The sequence below is a fragment of the Sturnus vulgaris genome, chromosome Z (genome assembly GCF_052056855.1).
Source record: "Sturnus vulgaris isolate bStuVul1 chromosome Z, bStuVul1.hap1, whole genome shotgun sequence".
NCBI classification, from domain to species: domain Eukaryota; kingdom Metazoa; phylum Chordata; class Aves; order Passeriformes; family Sturnidae; genus Sturnus; species Sturnus vulgaris.
The window spans coordinates 8,283,623-8,306,504 of NC_142283.1; the positions used below are offsets into that span (position 1 = coordinate 8,283,623).

General features: G+C 46.0%; 1 protein-coding gene across 2 annotated transcripts; it reads left to right on the forward strand.

Moving 5' to 3' along the window:
* The first annotated feature begins 1,453 nt into the window (after window positions 1-1,453).
* Window positions 1,454-21,324, forward strand: RNF20 (ring finger protein 20). 2 transcript variants are annotated; one of them, XM_088157378.1, is made up of 21 exons: window positions 1,454-1,554; window positions 4,245-4,296; window positions 4,812-4,982; window positions 5,114-5,281; window positions 5,401-5,548; window positions 5,714-5,896; window positions 7,882-8,000; window positions 8,817-8,963; window positions 9,147-9,224; window positions 9,541-9,660; window positions 10,868-11,047; window positions 11,238-11,373; window positions 12,028-12,149; window positions 12,454-12,857; window positions 13,446-13,563; window positions 14,851-15,000; window positions 15,901-16,113; window positions 17,932-18,057; window positions 19,639-19,779; window positions 20,094-20,195; window positions 20,420-21,324. In XM_088157378.1, the coding sequence occupies exons 3-21, from the start codon at window positions 4,854-4,856 to the stop codon at window positions 20,594-20,596; spliced, it is 2,961 nt and encodes a 986-aa protein (XP_088013504.1). In that variant the 5' UTR covers window positions 1,454-1,554; window positions 4,245-4,296; window positions 4,812-4,853; the 3' UTR covers window positions 20,597-21,324. The 2 variants fall into 2 exon arrangements, with proteins under 2 accessions (XP_088013504.1, XP_014749308.2); XM_014893822.2 differs by lacking the exon at window positions 1,454-1,554 and adding an exon at window positions 1,571-1,669.
* The last annotated feature ends 1,558 nt before the right edge of the window (window positions 21,325-22,882 follow it).

The window sequence follows — 22,882 nt, forward strand, 5'->3', positions numbered from 1 at the left end:
GCTGCTTCTTGTGTCCTTGGGTGCATTTGTCCAACCTCTTTCCTTGAGAATGCGCAACCTGCAATTCCTTTCTTCATCTGCCACTGACAGCACCTGGAGCTGACTGGCCAAAGTTCTTCTGTTCTCACCTTTGGGAGGAATCTGTGCTCTGCTATTTACTCAGCAGACTCCAGGTACACAAATGTTCTTGCAAAAGAGAGGATTTCCCTCTGCCCTTCAGGGCAGAGCCTTCTGCTCACCACAATCTCAGGTTCACCAACAGGTGTGACAGAGACCAGCTCTCACACCTTCTCCCAAAGGGCCTTCCCTCTTGGAAGCAGCACAGTTCAGAGATCACTTTAGGTACTGTCCTGGGAGTGCCAAGCTCTAAATTTACTTGTATATCTGCAGACACATCTGGGTAATATGTGAATAGTTCACAGTGCTGTGTCTCCACCTCCTACCTTACCAGAGAGGATACATTTCACACCCGTATGTTCAGCTTTCATAGCAAATTGATGGATGCTACAACTCTTAAAGCTTGAGGGAGAGACAATATTGAGGTTTTGTACGCCCTTTTGATTTGGAATGGAGGTTTGGAACAGGTAATGGGTGATACTCAGCACGATCCTGGTCACAAGGCTGTGCATTTCTTGTTTACAGAAGGAGATTCAGTCCATCCAAGAGTCCTTTTGTGGCCACAGCCCAAGACACACCAACACTGCAAGCTCAAAATTGTCTCCCCTCTAGTCTGTTCCTTACATAACGTTTTTTATTCAGCTCATCTCTAGGTCTTTGGTAGTTTGCTTCATATCAGTCTCCCCTCTGCTTATGCTAAAAACAAACGCACATCCTTTCCAAGAAACACTCTGCTTCAGTCACTCAGTTTCTTAACCAACTGTACTTTTGTAACGTGCCCAACTCCCTCCTGTAGCAATTGCAAGTGAATGACTGGTTGAACTTGTGAAGTTCAGGAAAAAGCAGCCCTACTTGTCACACTGCTAGTAGACTCTAATTGCAAATTGCTGCAGGTCTTTCTCTGCAGTTCCTCTGCACTGGCATGGGATTGCTAGGCTCTCTTTTTCACCGAAGTATCTCAAGTATTAATACAAGTACTATTAATACCCCTCTTTCTCTCCTTACCGCTCAGATTTTTTTTCTTGTATTTTTTCCCTCATCTGCTGTGTCGTCTCCGCACAACAATTCAGTTAATCTACAAACAACACTGAGGAAAGCAGAACATTCTCGCTACTGGAGGGGACCAAGTGTGTGGCCTGCCCAGTGGCAAATGCAGGGGAAGCATCTCCGCCCACACCTCCTGCCACACCATGGGGGGGGACTCAGCACCTTTTACCCACATTCAGCAGCTCCGCCGCCCTTCCCTTCCCTTCCCGCCCCGCCCGGCCGGGACACGGCCCCAGGGGCGGGCAGGGAGGCGGCCGCTCCGCCGGGGACGCGTGTGGGCGGGGACGGCCCCGTCCGCGCCGCCATCTTTGGTGTGGGTGCGGCCCCGGCGTCTAGTGCCGCGGCAGCGCCGCCATGTCGGGCCAGGGCAAAGCGGCGCCTCCATGACGGGTGAGGGCGAAATGGCGGCCGGAAGGGGCGGTCGGCGGCGGCCATTGTTAGCCGGACGGGTCGGGGCGCGGCGGAGGAGGAGGCAACGGCGGCGGCGACGAGGCGGACGCGGCGGGTTTGTGGGGCCGGCCGGGGCCGGGGAGAGCCGGGAGGTGGCCGTGCGGGGAAGGGGGGGTCGCTGGGGGCTGGAGGCAGTGTACAGTCGCGGAGGGAGGGACGGGCTCGCGGCGTGTCTGGGTGGCGCTGTGGAAGATGCCGGGGACAGGGCCAGGACCCCCCGGGATGTGGGAGAGTGGAGGAGGTGTGGGAGCGGCTGGTGTGTGTGGGAAACTGAATCACAGAATCCTTCGGGTTGAGATCCCCCAGCGCAACCCCCCTGCCAAAGCAGAGTCAGCTGGAGCAGGTGACAGAGGAACACATCCAGGTGGGTTTGGGATGTTTTCAGAAGGAGAGACTCGGCGACATCCGTGAGCAGCTGTTCCAGTGCTCTGCCATTCTCAGTTGAAAGGAGTTCTCCTTCATGTTGAGGTGGAACTTCTTGCGTTTTGGTTTATGGCTGCTGCTTCTCATCCTGTTGCTGAGTAGCACTGAAGAGAGTCTGGACCACCCTCTTGGCACTCACCTTAGAGATATTTGTATGTATTAATGAGATCTCTCAGTCTTCTCCAGACTAAACAGGCCCAGATGTCACAGTCTCTCCTTATAAAAGAGGTGTTCCAGGGCCATCATCATATTAGTGGATGTCGCTGGACCCTCTCCAGCAGCACCTTGTCTTTTTGCTGAGGAGTCCAGTACTGGACACAGCACCCCAGCCATGCCACGCTAGGGCCAGGCAGAGCAGAGGGTTGCCAGTTTTCCCCTTTCTCTTTCCAGGCTTAAGATATTCCTGCTAGACTTGACCTGAAGCCATGGAAAAATCCACATTAGGCTTGTGGATGGAGCACAGTTTGACTGGAGTTCCTGCTGGGGAGTATAAACTAAAACAGAGCTTTTAAACCTGCCCAGGATTTTTATTTCTGTTGTTCTATGTCTGTACATAAATACAGGTTTGTATGTGTGTAGTGTAGTTTCTGTACTGTAGCAGGAACATCTGGTGGAGGCAGATGTAATAAAGGCTTTGGATTTAGTTGTAAAATGGTAGTAAGTGAGAAGAGAAAATCTAATTCAAGTTCAGTCTATAGAGCTTGTCATCAGAAATCCTTTTTTTTTTTTTAAGCAAATACAGAGTAAGTAAAACGATGTTCATTAGCAGAGTAGATCAGCTGTTTTGTGTCAAAACGGAAATAAATCTGACATTCAGAGAACTGTACATTCATGCTTAGGGTTCTTTACCTCTTCTGTGTGAGAGCACCGGGAGGTGGTGGAGTCCCTGTCCCTGACTGGATGTGGCACTCAGTGCTGTGGTGTGGCTGACAAAGTGGTGTTGCTTCATAAGTTGGTCTCGATCTCAGAGGTTTTTCCTGTTCTAAATGGTTCTATGATTCTGTGAAAGAGAGGGTCTGTGGCCATAAAGAACGAACGGGTTGGGGTCTGGTGTACAGTGTATGAGGAGGTGGTGAGAGGGCAGCTGGAGCTGAAGTGAGTGGTGCCAGGAGGCAGTGGGAGGGGTATTTTGGAAGGGTATTTTGTCCGTAGACAAGAAGTGTGAAAGGCAGTGGACAGTGGTGGCTTCCTGGAAAAAGATACCTTACAGGATCCCCATATGTACTGTTTCAATAACTCACTTAGAAATAATCTTTATACTATTTTGCATATGATGAGGGGCAATGCCAAGCTGAGATGCTTGTGAAATGCTGAGATTTGGCAAAGCTTCATCTTCAAAATGCAATGGCCTTCTTGCTTTCAGTAGAACTGCTTAATTAAAGCAGATAAGAAATGGACAGTTCAGTTCGTACCCCCTAGTTTGACTATAAATGCCATTATAGGCTTAAATGGAACAAGTCAGGTTTTACTGGTATGGTCTACACTTCATTCACTTCTGGTTTCATTCAGTGTAGAGGCTGGCGCAGCATCAGTGACTGGCAGAAGAATGCTGCTCACGACTAGTGAAGATTTAATTGGTTCTATTTTTCATCTCCAGCTGCTCCATTTGTGTATCCTTGGAGGATACACTTGTAATTTTGCTCAATAATATTTTAGGGAGCTACAGGAAATACTGTTCAGACGTGAGAAAAGCCTGTTTTAATGTTGAGGGTGATCAAGTGCTGGAGAGGCTGCCCAGAGCCATGGCTTATTTTCTGTGCCTGGAGATGCTCAGGCTGCCTGGACAGGGCCCTTGGCAATCTGTTTTGGCTGAGCATGCTTCTGGCAGGAGCACAAGGCAGGTGACCTCCAGTCCTCCCTTCCAGCCTCAGCTGGTCTGTGGTTTTCTATTAGTCCAGATCTTTTCAGACTGCACTGAGCTAGGAATGGGTTCTCTTGAAACATGTCTGCATCTCTCCTGGTACACAGGAAAGCTTTTGGAATGGGTCTTTTCAGGCCTTTGCTCCAAGTTGCTTTTCAGTTCCGTAGGATTTGTGAGCTCTCTAAGTACAGGGCTCATTTATTTCCAGGGTGTTGCTGCCCTCAGCTTCAACTGGCTTTGTGTGTAGATTCAGTAGGAATAGTTTGGTTGTTGTGCAGTGAACTGGTGCCACATACTGTCTCAGTTGTTTGCTAAAGTCTAACCTGCTTCATTTTTGTTAATGCAGAAAAGCAGAGAGTGAACCTGGATGAAGGTTTTTTTGTGAAGAGTGTGATAAGGTACAGTGCTTCCATTTTAATGTTAAAAGGCAGTGGTTATTTTCCCCATCAACTTTTTGCTTGCAGTGCTGATCCTGCTGGTGTCTTTTACAGCTTTATGTTGGACCAGAATGTGTGAGTCAGTGCAGGCTGGCACAAATTCCCAGTCAGAACACAAGGAGTAGATTTGTTTCCATTACCTTACTACTTATGGGATCCCCAAAGCAGCACCTGGGCAGAGGTGCAGTAACAGAGATGTGGGCACCCTTAAACCCAGGCTGTGCCAGAGGATCACTGGCTTATCAAGGATTATTCCCAGCTGCAAATCACTTGAGTGATTTACAGTCCTCCCTACCAGTCTTCGACTTTTAATCCATTCCTCCCAACAAATATTTTTCAAAATCTTTTGAGTTCCATGATCTACTCTGTTTTGGGCATCTTGTTACCATGATGGGTCAGCAGGTTAAGAACCCAAAATCAAATTGGGCACGTGGATGTATATTTGGTGTTTTTTAATAGTGTTCTTTAATGTTCAGGAAGAGTTTGGAGAAGGTGGGAATCTGTATGCTTTGGCCACCATGTCTGGAATTGGCAATAAACGAACAGCTGGAGAGCCTGGCCCTTCTGCACCTCCAGAGAAGAAGGCAGGGGTTGAAGATTCAGGCACCACTGTGGAGACCATTAAACTTGGTGGCGTTTCTTCAACGGTATGTGTTCCTTGCATACCTGCACTCCATCTTTTGTTTTTTGTTTTTTTTTCATCTGGAGGCAAGAATGTCTCTGGGGTCAGTAGGAGCCCTTCTGTGACCTGCCCTATGTGCTATGTGCCTGTGCCCAGGAGGAGCTGGACATCCGGACCCTGCAGACCAAGAACCGGAAGCTGGCAGAGATGCTTGACCAGCGGCAGGCCATTGAAGATGAGCTGCGGGAGCACATTGAGAAGCTGGAGCGTCGGCAGGCCACCGACGATGCCTCTCTGCTGATCATCAATCGATACTGGAATCAGGTTGGTAACAGCTTTTGTTACTTCGTATGCACTGTTGTCTTGTCTTTCATGAGTAACTCCACTCCTCTTGTTCACATCCTTTCTTTATCTTGTCTTGCCTTGTCTGTACAATCATTCAGTTTGATGAAAATATCCGCATCATCCTTAAACGCTTTGACCTGGACCAAGGCCTTGGAGACCTTTTGTCTGAAAGAAAAGCACTGGTGGTGCCAGAACCTGAACCAGACTCTGACAGTAATCAGGAGCGCAAAGATGAGAGGGAACGAGGTGAGGCACCAGTCTGGGGACAGTGGGAAAGATGGATTTCAGCCGTGGACAATGCTGATGTCCATTTCTAAAGTCTGACAGAGACTATTTTTTGTGCTTGTTAAGATCAATGATATGCTACCTTGTAGAACACATTTACTTTTTTTCACCTCTTTATGTTCCCAGGGGAAGGACTGGAGCCAGCATTCTCCTTCCTGGCCACTCTAGCCAGCAGTACCAGTGAGGAGATAGAATCTCAGCTGCAGGAGCGTGTGGAGTCCTCCCGCCGTGCTGTTGCCCAAATAGTGACAATGTATGACAAGCTGCAGGAGAAGGTGGATGTGCTGTCTCACAAGCTGAACAGTGGAGGTATGGCCAAGGTGGCAGGTATTCAAGAGTGCTTATCTGCTGCCACCTTAAACCTGATCCTGCATTGTAAAAATTGAGGTGTAGTCCTTCTCCTGCATTTATTTTGTAAAATGAATTCTTTTGGCTTTCTAAACTCTTGTTGTCAAAACCTGCACTAAAGGACCATGTGCCAGAAATGCATTGTCGCTACCTCTGTACTTGAATGCGGAAGGCTCTGCCCAGCATGTTGGGCTAAGAAGCAACTTGTTTCTGCCAGTACTGTGTTCATGTGCCTGAGAAGTCAGAGCACAGTTGAACCTTATCAGCCAGCTGTCCTCAGCCACCACATAAAAGGCTTTATACTTACAAGTAAAGAAGTGAAATCAGCATTCCAAACTGATGATGGACTCCTCCGTTGCAGTTTAGTAGAAGGTATAGGAATAACCAAGTGCTCAGTTTCCACTGAGTTCTGAGCAAAATTGTACCCATCTAATGGCGTTATGTGCTTCGTGTAGCTGTCAGTTTTGAATGGAGCAGAGTTCTGCAGAGAAAGCCAAAAGACCAGCTTCTAAAAATTAATGTAGCAGATTCAATTCACACTCAGATGACTGCTCAAAAAACTTAATTAGCTTAAAGTATGAATTTTCAATCTTTTGAATGAAACCTTGGGTGGAATATCGGGTCATGCGTGGTGTGCTTTCTGTGTACTCAGACCAAGTTGGCATTGGTGTAGGGAAGTGTGAGGTTTCAGGGGGACCTCCAGGAGGGTAATAACTTCTCACACGGGGCACCAAATCTGAGGTTTCTGGGAACCTCCGGGTGCCTCCTGTGCACCCACACTGTCGGGCTAGTTCTTCTATTGTTTAATAGTTGCTGTAAAGTTACTTATTGCAGAAGCACATCAGTCTCAAAAGCAAATACAAAGCAAGGCAGAGCGATGGCAAAGCTGCAGTGGCAAAATGCAACGGCAAAATGCAATGGCATAAAGCCATGGCATAGAGCACCAGCTCTCCCTGATGCATGTTCTTTTATAGAAACTTTCCAACCAGCTAAGACACAAACTCGGACCACTACTTCTTAACCTATTAGAATTCCGGTTTCTTAGCACGCCAGACTACGTATAGACTACGTTCATGGCCTGTCTTGTTCTAACTGAAAAATGTAAGCAATATTCTTAACTCTGTTATGTCTGAAGCGAGGTTCTTGGAGCCTCTAAGAAAACACGAGCATGTTTTTCAACCTTCACTAGAACATGTACTATTTCTCAGGCATTTAAGACCTTTTGCTTACTAAAAGCACTTAAAACTTATTCCATTTACTTACTTATTTTCTCTCTCTTATGTTACAACCTAAGTCTTCACCTCTGCCTTTTAAGTGAGAGGCCTAATATACTTCAATCCATCTAAAGGTTTCAACTCAATCCCTGCATTCTGATCTCTCCCTGAAGGATTCAGAGAAACTCCTGACTTACTGACTCCAACAGGAAGTGTTGCTGTCCTTGGCTGGCAGTCATAAACTGTAGTAGCTTTGACATTGGTGCCATGTGAGCCTGCCCTCAGGTACTCTAGTTTCACCTGTCACCCGGGTGCTGTGGTTGTCACAGGATGTCCTGGTTTGTTGGCCTGGTGTGTCATCTCAGGCCACCTGTTGTAGCAGGTTTTTGGATTAATTTGGGCAGCATTTGGGTGTCCCTGGGTTCCAAGGGCATGCTCTGGCTTGCTGGTGCTGACACAGCTGAAGTGCTTTCTGGTGTGAGGGAATGGCCCTCAGGTCAGAAATGTGCAGCACTGTTAAACGGCAGAGCCTTTTGCTTATGGAGTGCAAGTCAAAGATCTCTGTGGATGGAGGTCAGGCCCTCAGGAAGCACCTGTGGGAGTGGTACAGTAAACTGAAGTTAATTTCAGAAATTTCCTTTTCTATTTTCTTTTTTCTCTATTTGCTGTTCAGGAATTAAAACCAGTGTTCCTTGATTTTCATTAATTTCCTTTTCTTTGTGTACCTTTCAGATATTTCACTGATGGAAGAAGCAGTAGTGGAGCTGAACTCCTACCTGTCACATGAGAATGGACGGCTGCAGGAACTGGCTGATGTTCTTCAGGAGAAGCACAGAGTCATGTCTCAAGAGGTACAAAAAGGAAGGAGAAAGAAATCTGCTTTGGGATCCTGCTTAGCATAAGTTATGGTTATCATAGGTTGGAAAGCAGCTTATTTCCTTGGAGAGACACAAGAGAAATGTGGTTTGAATGTTACAAAAAAGGATTGTTGTTGTAGAGAGCTGTACATAGATTTTCTGTATAAATCAGATTGATTTGCTTGTTACATCACTAAAGGAAAGGATATAAACAAGTTAGTGATTTGAATGGATTTAACTTCTAAAGCAAAGGAAGAGCAGAGGAGCTGGGGGCACGTGGTGCTGAGGTGGCTGTGTAGACACCTGGAATGGTTGAGGTGACATCCCTGTCATTCTGAATTCCTTGGTTTCTCTGTGTCGTTTAACAGTGGAATAATACCAGTTACAAGATGATCCCAGTTATTAAAGGATTCACATTATTAACAGCATTTGTGTGAGAGATTTCAGTTCATTTAAAAATTGTGTTAATGCTGGTCTTGCTCAGTGTTAGACCTCTGAGCATTTAAGTGGTCTGTAGATGGACATAGGGATTGAAAATATTAAAATCAAAAAAGGCTTTGAATAAGCTGAGGTGGCTGCCTCTATTCTGCCAGATATTACCAGCTTCCCACTCTTTCTCGATTTTTAGTTTTGTCTTATTTTTGTTGCTGTCTTGGGATTTGGCCAGTGTAAAATTCAGGACAGTTCATAGAATAGCCTGTCATCACAGCAAAAAAGCACATGATGAATAAGAGAAAAATGACTCCTGAGCAGCCTCAGGAAAAGCTGATTCTATGCAATGTGCTGGCTGAAGCACTTCTTTGATTGCAGTTCTCCAAGCTGCAAGAGAGAGTGGAGACAGCAGAATCCCGGGTGTCTGTCCTGGAGACCATGATTGATGACCTTCAGTGGGACATTGACAAGATCCGCAAGAGGGAGCAGAGGCTCAACCGGCACCTGGCCGACGTCCTGGAGCGAGTAAGGGCTGCCCTGCTGGCCAGGACACCTGGGAAGTGGGGTGGTGTTGGATGGGAGTGGGACATCCTCTGGGACTCTGTGGGACTGTGAGAGCTGAGAACCTGCAGTGGGTCTTGGATCTGCTGTATCACTCCTGCCAGTGTTTCGCTGGGTCTTGAGGAAATCGCTTGCATTTTTTTGCAGGTAAATTCCAAAGGCTACAAGGTGTATGGAGCTGGTAGCAGCCTCTATGGGGGAACAATTACCATTAATGCCCGCAAGGTAAGGTCAGGAGCTTGGCTGTGGGCAAGGGGAAGAATAAAGTTGGGGAGAACAAGGGTCACAATTTGAACAGAATTTAGATACTTTTTTTAAATCCTGTGCCACAAATCTGGGTGACTCTGGGCCCGGGCAAGCCATTTTGCCTGTGTACGAGTTTCGTACTTAAGAAACGCCTGGTGGAGTTAGACTCTGTCTCGCTTAGTCGAGTTACCTGACTGCTCAGTCTGTAATTGCTGTTACTGCATGAACAGATAGTTCATTAGTACTCTCAGGAAACACATTAACAGTAGGATTTACAAGCAGTTTATCCCAACAGTTTGAGGAGATGAATGCAGAGCTGGAAGAGAATAAAGAGCTTGCTGGGAATCGCCTTAATGAATTGGAGGAACTACGTCAGGATCTTGAGGAAGTAACAACACAGAATGAAAAGCTCAAGGTGAGACATCTGTAGCTATGTGAGGATGAAGGTGTTCTGCATGATGGGCTGCCCTCAGCTTTGCAGTGCTGTGTCTACAGAAAACCTCATGAGCAGTGTCTGTTCTGAGCCTGCTCTTCAGCTGTGGTGCGCTTTGCTGGAGGTACAATTCAGCCGCTCTGCGGCTCCACTTGCAGTTCAGTGCGTTGGTGACACCGTGTGGCCGTAGCTGGAAACTGTAATGGTTTCCTGCCCGTGTCCCCTTCTGATCTTTGAGTCCATTTTAACCATGTCTGGCCAGAACCGTTTTCACCTCTTTACACGAAGTGATCCCTCTTCCACCTTCCCCTCGCCCTGTGCATGTGGAACCAGAGAACAGAAACAATCAGGGAACTTGTGTGGGGAGAGAAGCTCTTGAAAGAGTCAATGAATTTAATGTCTTTCCCAGTATGGGGAATGGATAGATAGGAAACAGCGTGTGTATTTGTGATGTTTTAAAGGTGCTAACACAAGAAGATGTGACTCTGTGGTAGATAAGCATATGGTGGGGAGAATAATCAAATTGTCATCTTGGGGTCAGTGCAAGTTATAAGAAATGTCAGTCTTGATAGGCTAAATCCAGAGATCTGATACTGGGAACTGTCTTGAGGCACCTCTGAATTCTGTTTATCTGCAAGCTTACAATATTTTTTTTCCCCCCTAATTACTTTTAAGCTGAATGCATGTATTTATGTGTCTGTTTCACTGCAGTCATTTAGTCACAATCATTTGCTAACTTTTTTCTGGGAATTCAGTTCTGTGCCTCTGGAGTTTTTTTTCCATTTCTCTTTCTATCAGTCATTATGTCTTACTGGGAGAAGACTAACATAATGCCTACTTGCACATGCATTTTCTCTGTTCTCTCGTGCTGTTCTATGTGTCCATCTTTATTGATCTGGATGATTACGCTTTGTTATGTTTTCCAAGCTTATATCTTTGAAAGAAACTATTTCAGGACCCAGGAATCAAGAACTTCCATCATGTGGTTGTGCAAGAGAAGCAGCCTTGTTCGTGCAGAGAACACAGAGTTTTTAAAACTGGTACTGAAGCATATCACTTGGACCTACTTCAATACTATTGAAGTTCTGGTTTTGTCTTTGTTTGTGGCAGCTTGATTCACTGTTCTTCTGTCTTGAGAGACCAAATGTAAGGGGGTAATTTTTGTGGCGTTGTCTTATGTCCTAACTAGGTTGAGCTGCGACGAGCAGTGGAAGAGGCTGTGAAGGAGACTCCGGAATATCGCTGCATGCAGTCCCAGTTCTCTGTTTTGTATAACGAGAGTCTCCAGCTGAAGGCACACCTTGACGAGGCCCGCACGCTGCTCCATGGCACCCGCGCCACACACCAGCGCCAGGTGGAGCTGATTGAGGTAACACCTCTGCTCCATCAGCCTAGGGATCTTATCTTGCCACTGACCATCACTGCTGGGTCTGTGTGCCTCTGCAAATGCTCAGAAAATTTACATTTCTGGCAATAATTCAGGCTGTTGTGGTACCTTGTCTTGATAAAAGATACTCCAGGTTCAAAGCATCAAGTTCTGTTTCCTTCTTGTTTCTCAGAGGGATGAGGTCAGCCTTCACAAGAAGCTACGCACTGAAGTGATTCAGCTGGAGGACACCCTGGCACAAGTCCGCAAAGAATATGAGATGTTGAGGATAGAGTTTGAACAGACACTTGCTGCCAATGAGCAAGCAGGTATGGTGGTGTTCTGCTGTGCCTAAAAATAAACACCACCTACCCACCAATGCCCATTAGGGGCTAAACTGCACTAGAACACCTGAGTTGATTCTTTGTTACTGTTAAATACTTGTTCTGGCAGGTCTCCTCAAAAAGCAAAGCTCTTCACTTGTTTTATTGGGCTGCCAGTTCCATGTTATCTAACTTCTTTCTAGATGCTGCATAATAAATACATTTTGCTAACAATTTAGTTTATGCAGGATATTTTTCATTATTAAAAATTATTTGTGGGGGGAGGATTCATTTCCAAGTCTGTAAAGATAACCTCTATAGCAAAGCAGTAAGTCTTAAATTTCATCAGAGGAAATAAATTACTTCTGAAGTAGCATGTAAATCAGATTTCTTTTGCAACATGACACATTTCCCTTAGGGTATAAAAATAATGTTAAGTGGGAACTTAAGACTTTGAATTTGCAGGGACTTACAGTTGCATGTAAAACTGGCATGACTTTCTTTCTGCAAGTGCTTCGTGTTGCTCTGTTGTGTGGCAGAATGGTAGCAGTCTTATTTTGTTCTTTGTCATTGTCACTTAGCTTGTTCTCTAGTTCCATGAAAGTCCTCAGGAAGGTTGACACAAGTGTGGTTTGTTACAGAGGTGTTTCTGTTTTGCAGGCCCAATTAATCGGGAGATGCGTCACCTCATCAGCAGCCTCCAGAATCACAACCACCAGCTGAAGGGAGAGGTGTTGAGATACAAGCGCAAACTGAGAGAGGCCCAGTCTGACCTGAGCAAGGTAATACAGCAGGAAGTGCCAGAAAAGAGGGGAAAGGCTTAGGAGGAGGGGTAATGCTGTCGCCCTTGCCAGCAATATCAACCTTTCTGAGATGCTGTGCAGGATGCAGTGCAATTTTCTCTGCAACTCTGCTGCTTCCTTTGACCGAATGAATGCTCTTCCTTTGTAGCTGCGTAGTGCTCCGTGAAAAGGGGGCATGGGAGCATGGATCTGGGAAGACAAGGGAGAAGGGGGTAAGGAAGACTCCTGTCTCAGAAGTGAAACGTTTGTTTTCTTGGTCATCTCTTTTGCTGTTCCACGCCAGATCCGCTCTCGCAGTGGCAGTGCCCTCCTCCAGTCCCAGTCCAGCACCGAAGACTCAAAGGAAGAACCTGCAGAGATCAAGCAGGAGCCTGATGATCCTTCTGCCCAAGTGTCTGTTGCCAAGGCTGCTTCTGAAGATGTTAATGAAATGAAGGCCAGGCGAGATGAAGAGGAACGGGAGCGGGAGAGACGGGAAAGGGAGAGGGAGCGAGAGAAGGAAAAGGAGAAGGAGAAAGAGAGAGAACGAGAAAAAGAGAAAGAGAAGGAAAAGGAACGAGAGCGAGAAAAGCAGAAGCAGAAGGAATCTGAGAAAGAGAGAGAGTCCAAAGAGAAGGAGAAAGGGAAGCATGAAGATGGAAGAAAGAAGGAGGCTGAGGTGATCAAGCAGCTGAAGGCTGAGCTCAAGTAAGAGTTGTTGTTCCTCCCTTTCCTGTGGGAACAGAGCCCAAGCCTGGGGTATTCGCATGTTCTTTCTTTCATGGGATCAGCATCACTGAAGTTTGGAGCCAAGAGAGTTTCTTGACAGCCTCTGTTTCTGATTGTGATGTGGTCAGTGTAGGAGTCTTTTTGCTACAATAGCCTAAAGCTAGAATTACCAGACCATATACTTCATCTTGTGGTTCCAGTACTGTTGATTTGTTGGTGTCATAACAATAGCATAAAAATTCACAGTAGCAGGTTATTAATAGAGAACACAGCAGTGTTCCCACTCCTGGATGGTTCCCAAAGCAGAGCTGGATAGTTTGTAGCTTATTATTAGGATACATATTTCATCTCCACCTCTCTTCTTGCCTTTCAGCCTGTATGCCTGAACATGTTTCTTTTCCAGCCTGTATTTTTCCAGCTGCTGTTTTATGTTACCAGAATAAAATGAGCCACCAACTCCATATCCATGTGGGAGATTGAGAGAATATTGCCAGATTCTTGTGCTGGCTGTGTAACAGTGTGGCTTTGCTGCTATGTTGTCACCGTGATCTGTCTTCCTTTCTCCAGGAAGGCCCAAGAGAGCCAGAAGGAGATGAAGCTGTTACTAGACATGTACCGCTCTGCCCCCAAAGAGCAGAGGGACAAAGTGCAGCTGATGGCAGCTGAGAAGAAGGCAAAAGCTGAGGTATTTCTAATTTCTCTTCTATATTTCTTTTTACTGTATTACTTAAACTTCTTTTCAGATACTCTGCAGCAGAACTGTGTTGTTTCCTCAGAACTGAGGATTGTTAGCCTTTTCATCTTGGTCACTTAGAGATTAGAATGGTCTGGAGATAAACAGGGACTAGTTGCAAGTACAGGGACACACACACACAACAATCTCTGGGTTCCTTAGTGCAGACCCTTTTGCACATCCCTTAAGTTACAGCACGTCCCTTTCTTTGAGACCCCTGTGGTTCCAAGCCCCTCTTACCTTCTTCACAAGCACGTCTCACCTATAGGCAGCATTTACTCTGCACACGTATATATGGAGTAAAGAGTTAGATTACACACCAATGCTTAAGAAAATGTGTAATAAAAAGAAACAAGAAGATAGGACAGGACAGGATGTGATGGTCTTGTGCAAGGCTGAGCAAGACAAATATGTACTGACTGGCCATATTTTCCATGGGCCTGGCTCCTTATATACCCTTCTCTGTCCAACTCGAATTCATTCATCCTTGATCTCCATTTCCCTGCACATTGCTTCTGGGTTTGAACAGCTCAGGAGCTCTCCTAGTTCAGGAGCCGTTCCTGGTTTACAGTGTCATCAGTTACAAAGTCCGAGTTGATCTTCCTGGAAGTAGTTCCTATAGTTTCTTGGAAGCCTCTTAGGTGTTATGACTGGAGACATTTGCTTCCTCTTTGTCTGTATGTTTGTTTTGTCAGGTTTGTGTCTCTGTATATTTTGTTTTGGGTTTTCTCCTCCCACACTCAGATAACCTTGATGAAAATAAACATTTTCACACTCGCATGTGTTCTCATCAGTTAGTGTGACTGACTAGGTTTCATTCTCATCACTTCCTCTCTTATAATTTGTCCGCCAAGTTTGTGTCTCTGTATGTTTTATCTTACCTCATCCTTTTCTTATTATCTTCTCCTTGTGTGGAAAAAGGTCCTTGACCAGATGCCCTTAAAGGAGCAGATGCTCTTTTTCCATATACCCATACATGTACAATTGCAAGAGACTGATGCTCCTATTCTGATAAAAGATGCTGTGAAATTTTCAAAGGTGTGGAAGTCAAAATCTTGGGCTTACAGCCCATCTCAGTGGTACATCTGCCTGTAATACTCTGCCAAAATTATATGGGAGTTTTTTGCCATGCTTTCAGGGCAGTCCTGAGTGTTTTAAAGAATTTTGGAGTAAACAGGCTCTTAACAATGTTCAGGGCACATCCTTGTGTTTAGTGTCTTTTCTGGTTGGTTCTTGTAGCTTGAAGAACTGAGGCAGAGGGTGAAAGAATTGGAAGACAAGGAAAAAAAGGAGAGTAAAAAGATGGCTGATGAGGACGCCCTCCGCAAGATCCGAGCAGTGGAGGAACAGATTGAATATTTACAGAAGAAACTTGCCATGGCTAAGCAGGTGAGAAGTTTCTGATGAGTTCTCTTTCTTGGCTGCAGCAACTGTTAAGGAACTGCTTTCAAGTTATGTCCAGGGAGGGAGAAGGAATTTATATCTGTATCGGCCAGAGATGGGAGTTTGATTATTGTTTACCAAAAGGAAAGAAAACAAGCAAAATACCCACCAACAAAATAACCCCCTCTACCCTCAGCTCCGGGGTACCACAGGCAGTCCATGGTGGGAAATGTTTAATAACAATTAAACATTAAATATACAATTAAACATGTGGCCTTGGTGAAGCACACAGAGGAGAAATGGCTTTATCAGCCATTAGGGGAAGAGATTACAATTTCTTTTTAGGAGTTACCTCCTCGATTCATCTAGTAAATATGTTTGCATAGAACTGGTACATACCTTCTGCTAAAAAAAGGCTCCATCTAATAAGAGAGCAGGACCTCAGCAGGGTGGAGGCAAGCCTTTGAATTTTCATGTACTTTTTTGGAATTCAGATTCTTTTTAGCAGAGCTGCTCTACCTTGTCAATGCTGAAGTGGCCAAAGTGAGTTTAAGGAGCTTGGCAACGTGTTAGTTGGAAGCTGCTAAGCTGTCCACGTGTAGAATTTTTGGCCTGGTGTATCTGGCAGCTGTTCAGTTTCTGGGAATTGGGTGCTGATTTCTGCCCCAGCTCTGGCGATGGCTGTGTCATAGCTGATCCTGCCAGACAAGAGATAGGCGACCCATTGAGAGTATCTCTGCTGTAGTGGAGATTTGTAGGGAATATGTTTTTCTGGTTGTTCAGATAATAATGTTCCCTGGCACCAAGAATCTTCCTCCATCTTCACTAGGTTTGGTGTCTCTGAATAAGATGTTTAGGCTCACTGTGGGGGATCCGGTTTGGCCAGAGCCTGTGATTCTTTTGCAGGAGGAAGAGGCCCTGCTTTCAGAAATGGATGTCACAGGCCAAGCCTTCGAAGACATGCAAGAGCAGAACATCCGCCTGATGCAGCAGCTGCGGGAGAAGGATGATGCCAACTTCAAGCTGATGTCAGAACGTATCAAGTCTAACCAGATCCATAAGCTGCTGAAGGAGGAAAAGGAGGAGCTGGCAGACCAAGTTTTGACACTGAAAACACAGGTAATAATGGAAAAAGGAGAGAGGACAAGAGAGCTGGTGGGTTATCTGTCTTAGGCAGCTGTACACAACTCTTTGCTCGCTCCCCCGCTTGAGGGGAAGGGAAAAGAATCAGAATGGACAAAGTGAGAAAATAGGTGAGATGAAATAAAGGCAGTTTAACAGTTAAAGCAAAGATGTCCATACAAGTGAAACAATAAATTAATTAATTCATTATTTCCTGGGGCAGGCAGGAGTTTGGTCATCTCCAGGAAGGCAGGGCTTCATCATATCTTTTTGTTACTTAATAAATGCTGCAGCTCTGAACATCTTCCCACTTGCTCCTTTCCGCCTGCTGTTATTGCTGAGCACAGCATTGTAGGGTATGGAACACCCCCTGATCCAGCTGGATCAGCTGTCCTGGCTGTGTGGCGTCCCAGCTTCTTGCACACCCTCAGCCTACTTGCTGGTGGGCAGCATGAGACACAGAAGGTCTTGGCGCTCTGTAAGTACTGCTCAGCAACAGCTGAAACAGTGCTGTGCTACTGACTGTTTTCCTCCGAAATGCAAAACATAGCAGCATGTGAGCTGCTCTGAAGAGAGTTAACTATCCTCACCAAAATCAGTCCAGGACGGAATGTTCCTCTCGCCATCCTAGGAATGCATCAGGCTTCAAAGGGGCCCATCTTTGTAAGAAAGAGACTGCTGTATGAGCATTAAAATGTCCTATGGGTTCACTGCTATGGAGAGCAGATGGGTGTTTGTCCTGTTGGAATGATACTTCTACCTGTATATTCTACCTATACCTGTATATATTAGTAACAAGCAGGAGGAGTTGGAAACCGCGGTTCAGTCTGAACTGTCTCAGACATGGGCACAGACTGGGAGAAGAGGTCACTGAGAACACTGGAACAGAGAAAGACTTGTGGATTCTGGCAGATTAGAGGCTGGACATGACCCAGCAGCGCATGCTGAGAGCCCAGAAAGCGAACTGCATCCTGGGCTGCATCCAAAGCAGCATGGGCAGCAGGCTGAGGGACGGGATTCTGCCCCTCTACTCTGCCCTCCTGAGACCCCAGCTGCAGTGCTGCATCCAGCTCTGGGTTCTTCAGCACGGGAAAGACACATGGACCCGTTTGAGGAAGTACAGAGGAGCCTGTAAAGATTATGAGAAGAAATGAGCACCTCTGCTACTGGGGAGACGTCATTGCAGCCTTCCAGTACCTGAAGGGAGCTTAGAAGAAAGAGGGAGAGGAACTTCTTATACGAGCATATAGTGACAGGACAAGAGGCAGTGGTTTTAAACTGAAAGAGGGCAAGCTTAGATAAGATATTAGGAAGAAATTCTTTACTCAGAAGGTGGTAAGGCACTGCTAGAGTTGCCCAAAGAAGTTGTGGATGCTCCATGCCTTGAAGTGTTCAATGCCAGGCTTGGATGGGGCTTTGACAAATGTGCCCTAGTGGAAGTTAGGGAGGCTGGGACTTGATGATCTTTAAGATCTCTGCCAATCCAGGCCATTCTATGACTCTGTATCCTGTCATCCTTGGAACCACTGTGGGACTGTTCACTCCCTTGCAGCAAGTCTTTAAGCCACTGTTGAAGAATTAAGACATCTTTATTGCAAATAATTTGACTGCTACGTTTTAAAGTGTTGCCCAGAGAGGTCTGGGTAGGGCTCTCTGGATAGAGGCACAGCTGTTCAGGGACAAAAAGGCAAGCTGAAGATGTGCTTCCTGGTGATGGGGAAGCAGGATAGTTTTAGTCTGCAGCTTGAATGACAGCTCTGAAGAACCACAGAGCATGCATTCATTCCTTCAGTACCTCCTATCTCCCTTTCTAAGGTGGATGCCCAGCTGCAGGTTGTACGTAAGCTGGAGGAGAAGGAACACTTACTGCAGAGCAGTATTGGAACAGGAGAGAAGGAGCTGGGTCTGCGAACACAGGCCCTGGAAATGAACAAACGCAAGGTGAGTGATGCATTTGTTTCCTCTTGTGTTGTGAGGTGGAGCTGCTGGCTTGTGGGAGGCATAGAAGGCTCTGAGCTCTCATTGGCATTACAGAACCTGGTATTCCCTGGTTTTGGAAAAGTATATCAGAAGGCTGAGGAGTCCTGGAAAGAATTATGATTAAACTACTAGATACTAATGTTTTCCTTGGATAAGGAGAAGCAGATCATACGGGTTTCTGTGAAACGTATGGTGAAGAGACAGCAGCAAGATGAAGTTAATTGGGGTCAAAACTTTTGGAGGAAAGATGGGATGATAAGCAAAAGGAAAATACAGCTGGAGAATGTGAACACTTTTAAAAAATGCCCAAGATCAATTAAGTAGGTGTGATACCGTAAAATAAGACTAAGTCTTATAGCTGATGCTGCCTTTGTTGTTAAGTTTTAGTAGAAATGCAGAAATTACATTAAAACAGGCAGAAAGGAAAGCAGGAATACCACTGTGAAGAGGAGCTGGGGAGAATTCAGCAATGTCACCTGTGCTTAGTACAATCAGTGTTATTAATACAATTAGTGGTATTAAGGGCATTTGGTTATAAAGTTAGAAGAGAATGGTGAAGAGAAGATTGTTAGGTATCTTGAAGTTCTCTCTAGCTCAGCAATAGAACTGCCTCTAAACAACAGAGAAAACGTGGAAGCTGAAAGGCTAAAAATGCATTAAGAAGAGAAATGGATGATCCTTAGGGTTTTTCTAGGTGATGCGCTTTGCAGTGTGCCAAGGTTTGCCCAAAGGAATCTTGAAGCTAAATGATGAACTTGGTGATGATAATAAGGCAATAACAAGGGACTAGAAATCACCAGAGCTGTTCTTCTGTGTTTGGTCTTTATATCTGTCCTGGTTTTGGGCAAATTTGGGGGAAAACCTCCAGAAGGAGCCCCCAGACAGCAAACCCCACGACTCCTCCCCCCCCACCCCACCGGGTTCGGGAAGAATTTCCTTGGAGAAGAGTGGGAGAAAAAACCTGTTTATTTAACAAGCAAGACACTCCCCAGCACAGGGAAAAAAGACAACACCAGCTGACAAAAAAACTCTTTCACCGTTCTGAAGGGATGACAAACTCAGTCTCTCTGGCGAGTGGTCGCTCAGTTATCAGTCTCTGGCGCTGGGGATGACTGCTGCAGGTGACAAAGTGTAGCCTCCCGGTGTTTCTTGGGGTTCCCAGGTCCCCGTCCGTTCAGATGGTATCCAGGAGAGGGAGGGGACGGGGTGGAAGAGAAAACAGTCCAGGGAAAAAGTTGGACTGCCTAGCTGAACTAACTAATAAGCAGAAAGCAAGGGCAAAGCGAAGGAAAGAAAAAGGCAGAAGCGAGCAAGCAGGCAAGCAAGCAAGCAAGCAAGCAAGCAAGCAAGCCGAGCTAAAACCTCTCCTAAACATAGACCATGGGGGAGGTGAGCCGGCTGATAACAAGACAAAACAAAGCTTCACTCTCAGACTCAGTCCTGGAAGCACAGGCCATAATACCAAACATAATCAGGACACACGATTGGAGATAGAAACACCATAACATCACCCTAGGACAATATCCTTGTTTTCTTTCTCAGGCCATGGATGCAGCCCAGCTTGCAGATGATCTGAAGGCGCAGCTAGAGCTGGCTCAGAAGAAATTACATGATTTTCAGGAAGAGATTGTGGAAAACAGAGTAACCAGAGAGAAAGAGATGTTCAACTTCAAAAGGGCTGAGGTATATATCCTATGCAGTCCTTCAAGATCTGTATGCTTTAGTGTACTTCTTGTGCATCGAGCTTGCAGAGGATTTCAGCTAAACTGCCCTTGGTATCCAGTTTCACTTAGATTTTGGCTTCATCAGGTCTTGGCTCTTTGAGATTTTGTCCACTGGTAACTGACAATACTTTTGGCATCAGATGATCATGTTGTCCCTTCGATTATAGGGGATGAAACTGTGGGTGGCATGACTTAGCCAGGTGCATGTTCTCTTTGGTCCCTGAAGAAGCTGACAGAGAATGTACTGCTCCTTGATCTCTTGTTTTTATGCAGGAAGATATTTCTAGGTTGCGCAGGAAGCTGGAGACCACAAAGAAGCCTGACATGGTTCCCAACTGTGATGAGATTCTCATGGAGGAAATCAAGGATTACAAGGTGAGTATCTGTGTCCATTAGCTTCTTTTTTTACTTTAGTCAGAAGGTGTGTAGGCACACTTTCAGTATCTGACATTTCTTGTGTGTACTCTGGCACTGAAGAAACCACATTGTCTCTCTGAGGAATGGAAGGACCTTCATCTTGAGACATCTCTGAGCACAGCAGCTGGGCTGCAGGACCCCTCACAGCTCTGTGTGTGTGTGTGTGTGTGTGTGTGTTGCAGGCCCGCCTGACGTGCCCGTGCTGCAACATGCGCAAGAAGGACGCGGTGCTCACCAAGTGCTTCCACGTCTTCTGCTTCGAGTGCGTGAAGACGCGCTACGACACCCGGCAGCGCAAGTGCCCCAAGTGCAACGCGGCCTTCGGGGCCAACGACTTCCACAGGATCTACATCGGCTGAGGCGCTCCCAGAGCCTCTGCTGTGCTGAGCCAGCCTCCCTCCCTCTCTGGCAGCTTCTGCCGCCTGAGCTGCAGTGTTCTCTGGGAGGGTGCGTTCAGGGTCTTGAGAGAAACGCGCTCTGGATCTTGCTTCCTTTCCTGGCCCTGTCCCTTTGGTCTTGCCCTCAGTTTTTGTGTGCTCTTTGTGCCCGAGAGGAAATTTCCCATCCCTCGCTTTCACTCTGCCAAGGTGGGAACGTGCATCTGAAGTGCTGCCTTGGGATGGAAGCTGAGCTGCAGCAGAGATCAATGAGAGCTTTATCTGAGGGCTCTGCTTTGGGTGCTAATTAAATCCCATCAAGGGATGGCATTGCTCCTGGGAGGGAAGAGTTTTCCAATTAGCAGGCCAAATAGAGGCCAAGGAATTGAATCTGTAGACTCCTTGTGTATCTTCCTGAGTTAGGGCAAGAGCCCCTGAGGGCTGGTGCACTAGGAAACATCCTCCCTTCCCCAAACAAATACATCTAAATATCCGAAAGAGGAGAAAGGAGAGGTCTTGGAGACCCTTAGAAAAGAGCGTTCCACTGATGAGCCCTGGTTGATGTGCTCACCTTCCCCTAGGCTGAGGCATTGCTGTCATTGTCCTTCTCAGAAAAGGACTTCGAGCAGTTCCTTTGCTGCAACTTCTCCACAAAGATTAATCTTGTTATGCAGAAGTTCTTATTAAAGCTGTTGTTTGGTTTATTTTTCTTTATTTTCAAGGTTCTCTTGTCTCTGGTAACTATCTGTCCTCCCATACAACAGGAGGGCCAGGATGCTGTATTATTTCTGTAGTAATTTTGTCATGGCTGCTGGGAATTTTGGCAGGGATGTGGTGTGGCTTAGAGTCTCAGTGCTCCCTGTGCTTGAAGGCTGCTTTTAAAATCTGCTCCTAAAATCAAAATGGGAAATTGTTGATTTGCAACTTTGCTTCCTAGGGTGTAGTGTTTTCCCATAAACTTAATTTGCATGGAAGGTGCCCCTGTCAGAGGTTTGTCTCCTGGGTGTCCCTTCCCTGAAGCATGGAATCTCCTGCCTTCCTCCATCCCCTCCCTGCAGGAAATACCAGATAATAAGAAAGGAGTTCATCACAGGCCCTTACACTATTCATTATTATCTTGGTGAAAACGTTCAGAATATATGAATGAAGAATCCTGAAAAGTGAGAAGGAGCGCTTGGAAGGCATCCTACCTTTCCAAGGGGAACCTGGGATGCTGAGAGTTTCTGCCATGATGTAAGAGCTGTTGGAAGGAATGAAAGTAGAACCTGCTCCCCTTTCACTGGAAGTTGCCCCTGGGATTACAGGTTCTGGCAGCAAGTTGGCTAAAGAATGGTCTGGTAATGCTGCTGGTAGATTTTAGGGTACAAATTCTTCTTCATCACAAGCAGGATCAGGCTCATGAACAAACTGCATCTTCAAACAGCTTTGCTACAGCAGCAAGAGTTGCTTTTACAGCTGTGAACAGCAGTCTGGAATGAACAGCCCCAACAGAGCTGCAAAGCCCCTCTGTCCTTCCCTGGTCACTCTTGTATCACTCTTCTACTGAAACTGAGCTTTGGATGCACGCTGCTCAGGTTGGCAGGAAATGGATACTTCAAACAATCTGCATTAGTTTCACAGGAGTTTTGGAAACTCCTCCCTCAGCGAGAAAAAAAGTCTTGGTTTTATTTTAAAATAATAGCTTATTTCAAGCTCATTTTGGAAGTGACTGATTTTCTCTCTGTGGATAGTAGAATTCAAACACTGAGAAAGAGGGAAAATTTTAGATGGTGTGTTTTTCAAGAATGTATGGAAAGCATTTGAATTTACCAGGACTAGAAGTACTGGGCTAAAGAAGTAAAGGGGTGACAACCTTTATCAAAAGTTTCTCTGTATTCAGTATCTGATGTGTGGAGACCTGAGCAGCAGGCCTGAGCCAGAGCTGATTTACCTGATTAATCCTGGATAGTGTCGTTAGCACCATCAGTACTTAGCTAAAAGTAGACTACCAAGATGCTTATGCTAGCTCTGTAGAGCCTTGTGTAGTTACCTGGAAGAAATGTATCACTTCAGGAAGCTTTCCCAACTGACATGAAGAGAGGCATCTTTGTAGGGTATTTTAGGAGAAAACCCTCCAAGCCCAGGCCTGGGCTCTGGCCAAGGCCTTGCCCTCCTGGTCAGGAAGTGTGCCATCAGATCCAGGAGGAGCTGTACTAAAATTAGAATCAGATAACTTCGTCCTTTTTTGTGTGTTACAGGCACATCAGGTGGGCCAGCAGCACGCTCAGC

Bases quoted from the DNA above. Each gene is read 5' to 3' on its own strand.
- RNF20 (XM_088157378.1), top strand. From the start codon at position 4,854: ATGTCTGGAATTGGCAATAAACGAACAGCTGGAGAGCCTGGCCCTTCT. The intron at 11,374-12,027 runs GTATGGTGGTGT...TCTGTTTTGCAG, and splicing joins TGCTGCCAATGAGCAAGCAG to GCCCAATTAATCGGGAGATG. The intron at 19,780-20,093 runs GTATATATCCTA...GTTTTTATGCAG, and splicing joins TCAACTTCAAAAGGGCTGAG to GAAGATATTTCTAGGTTGCG.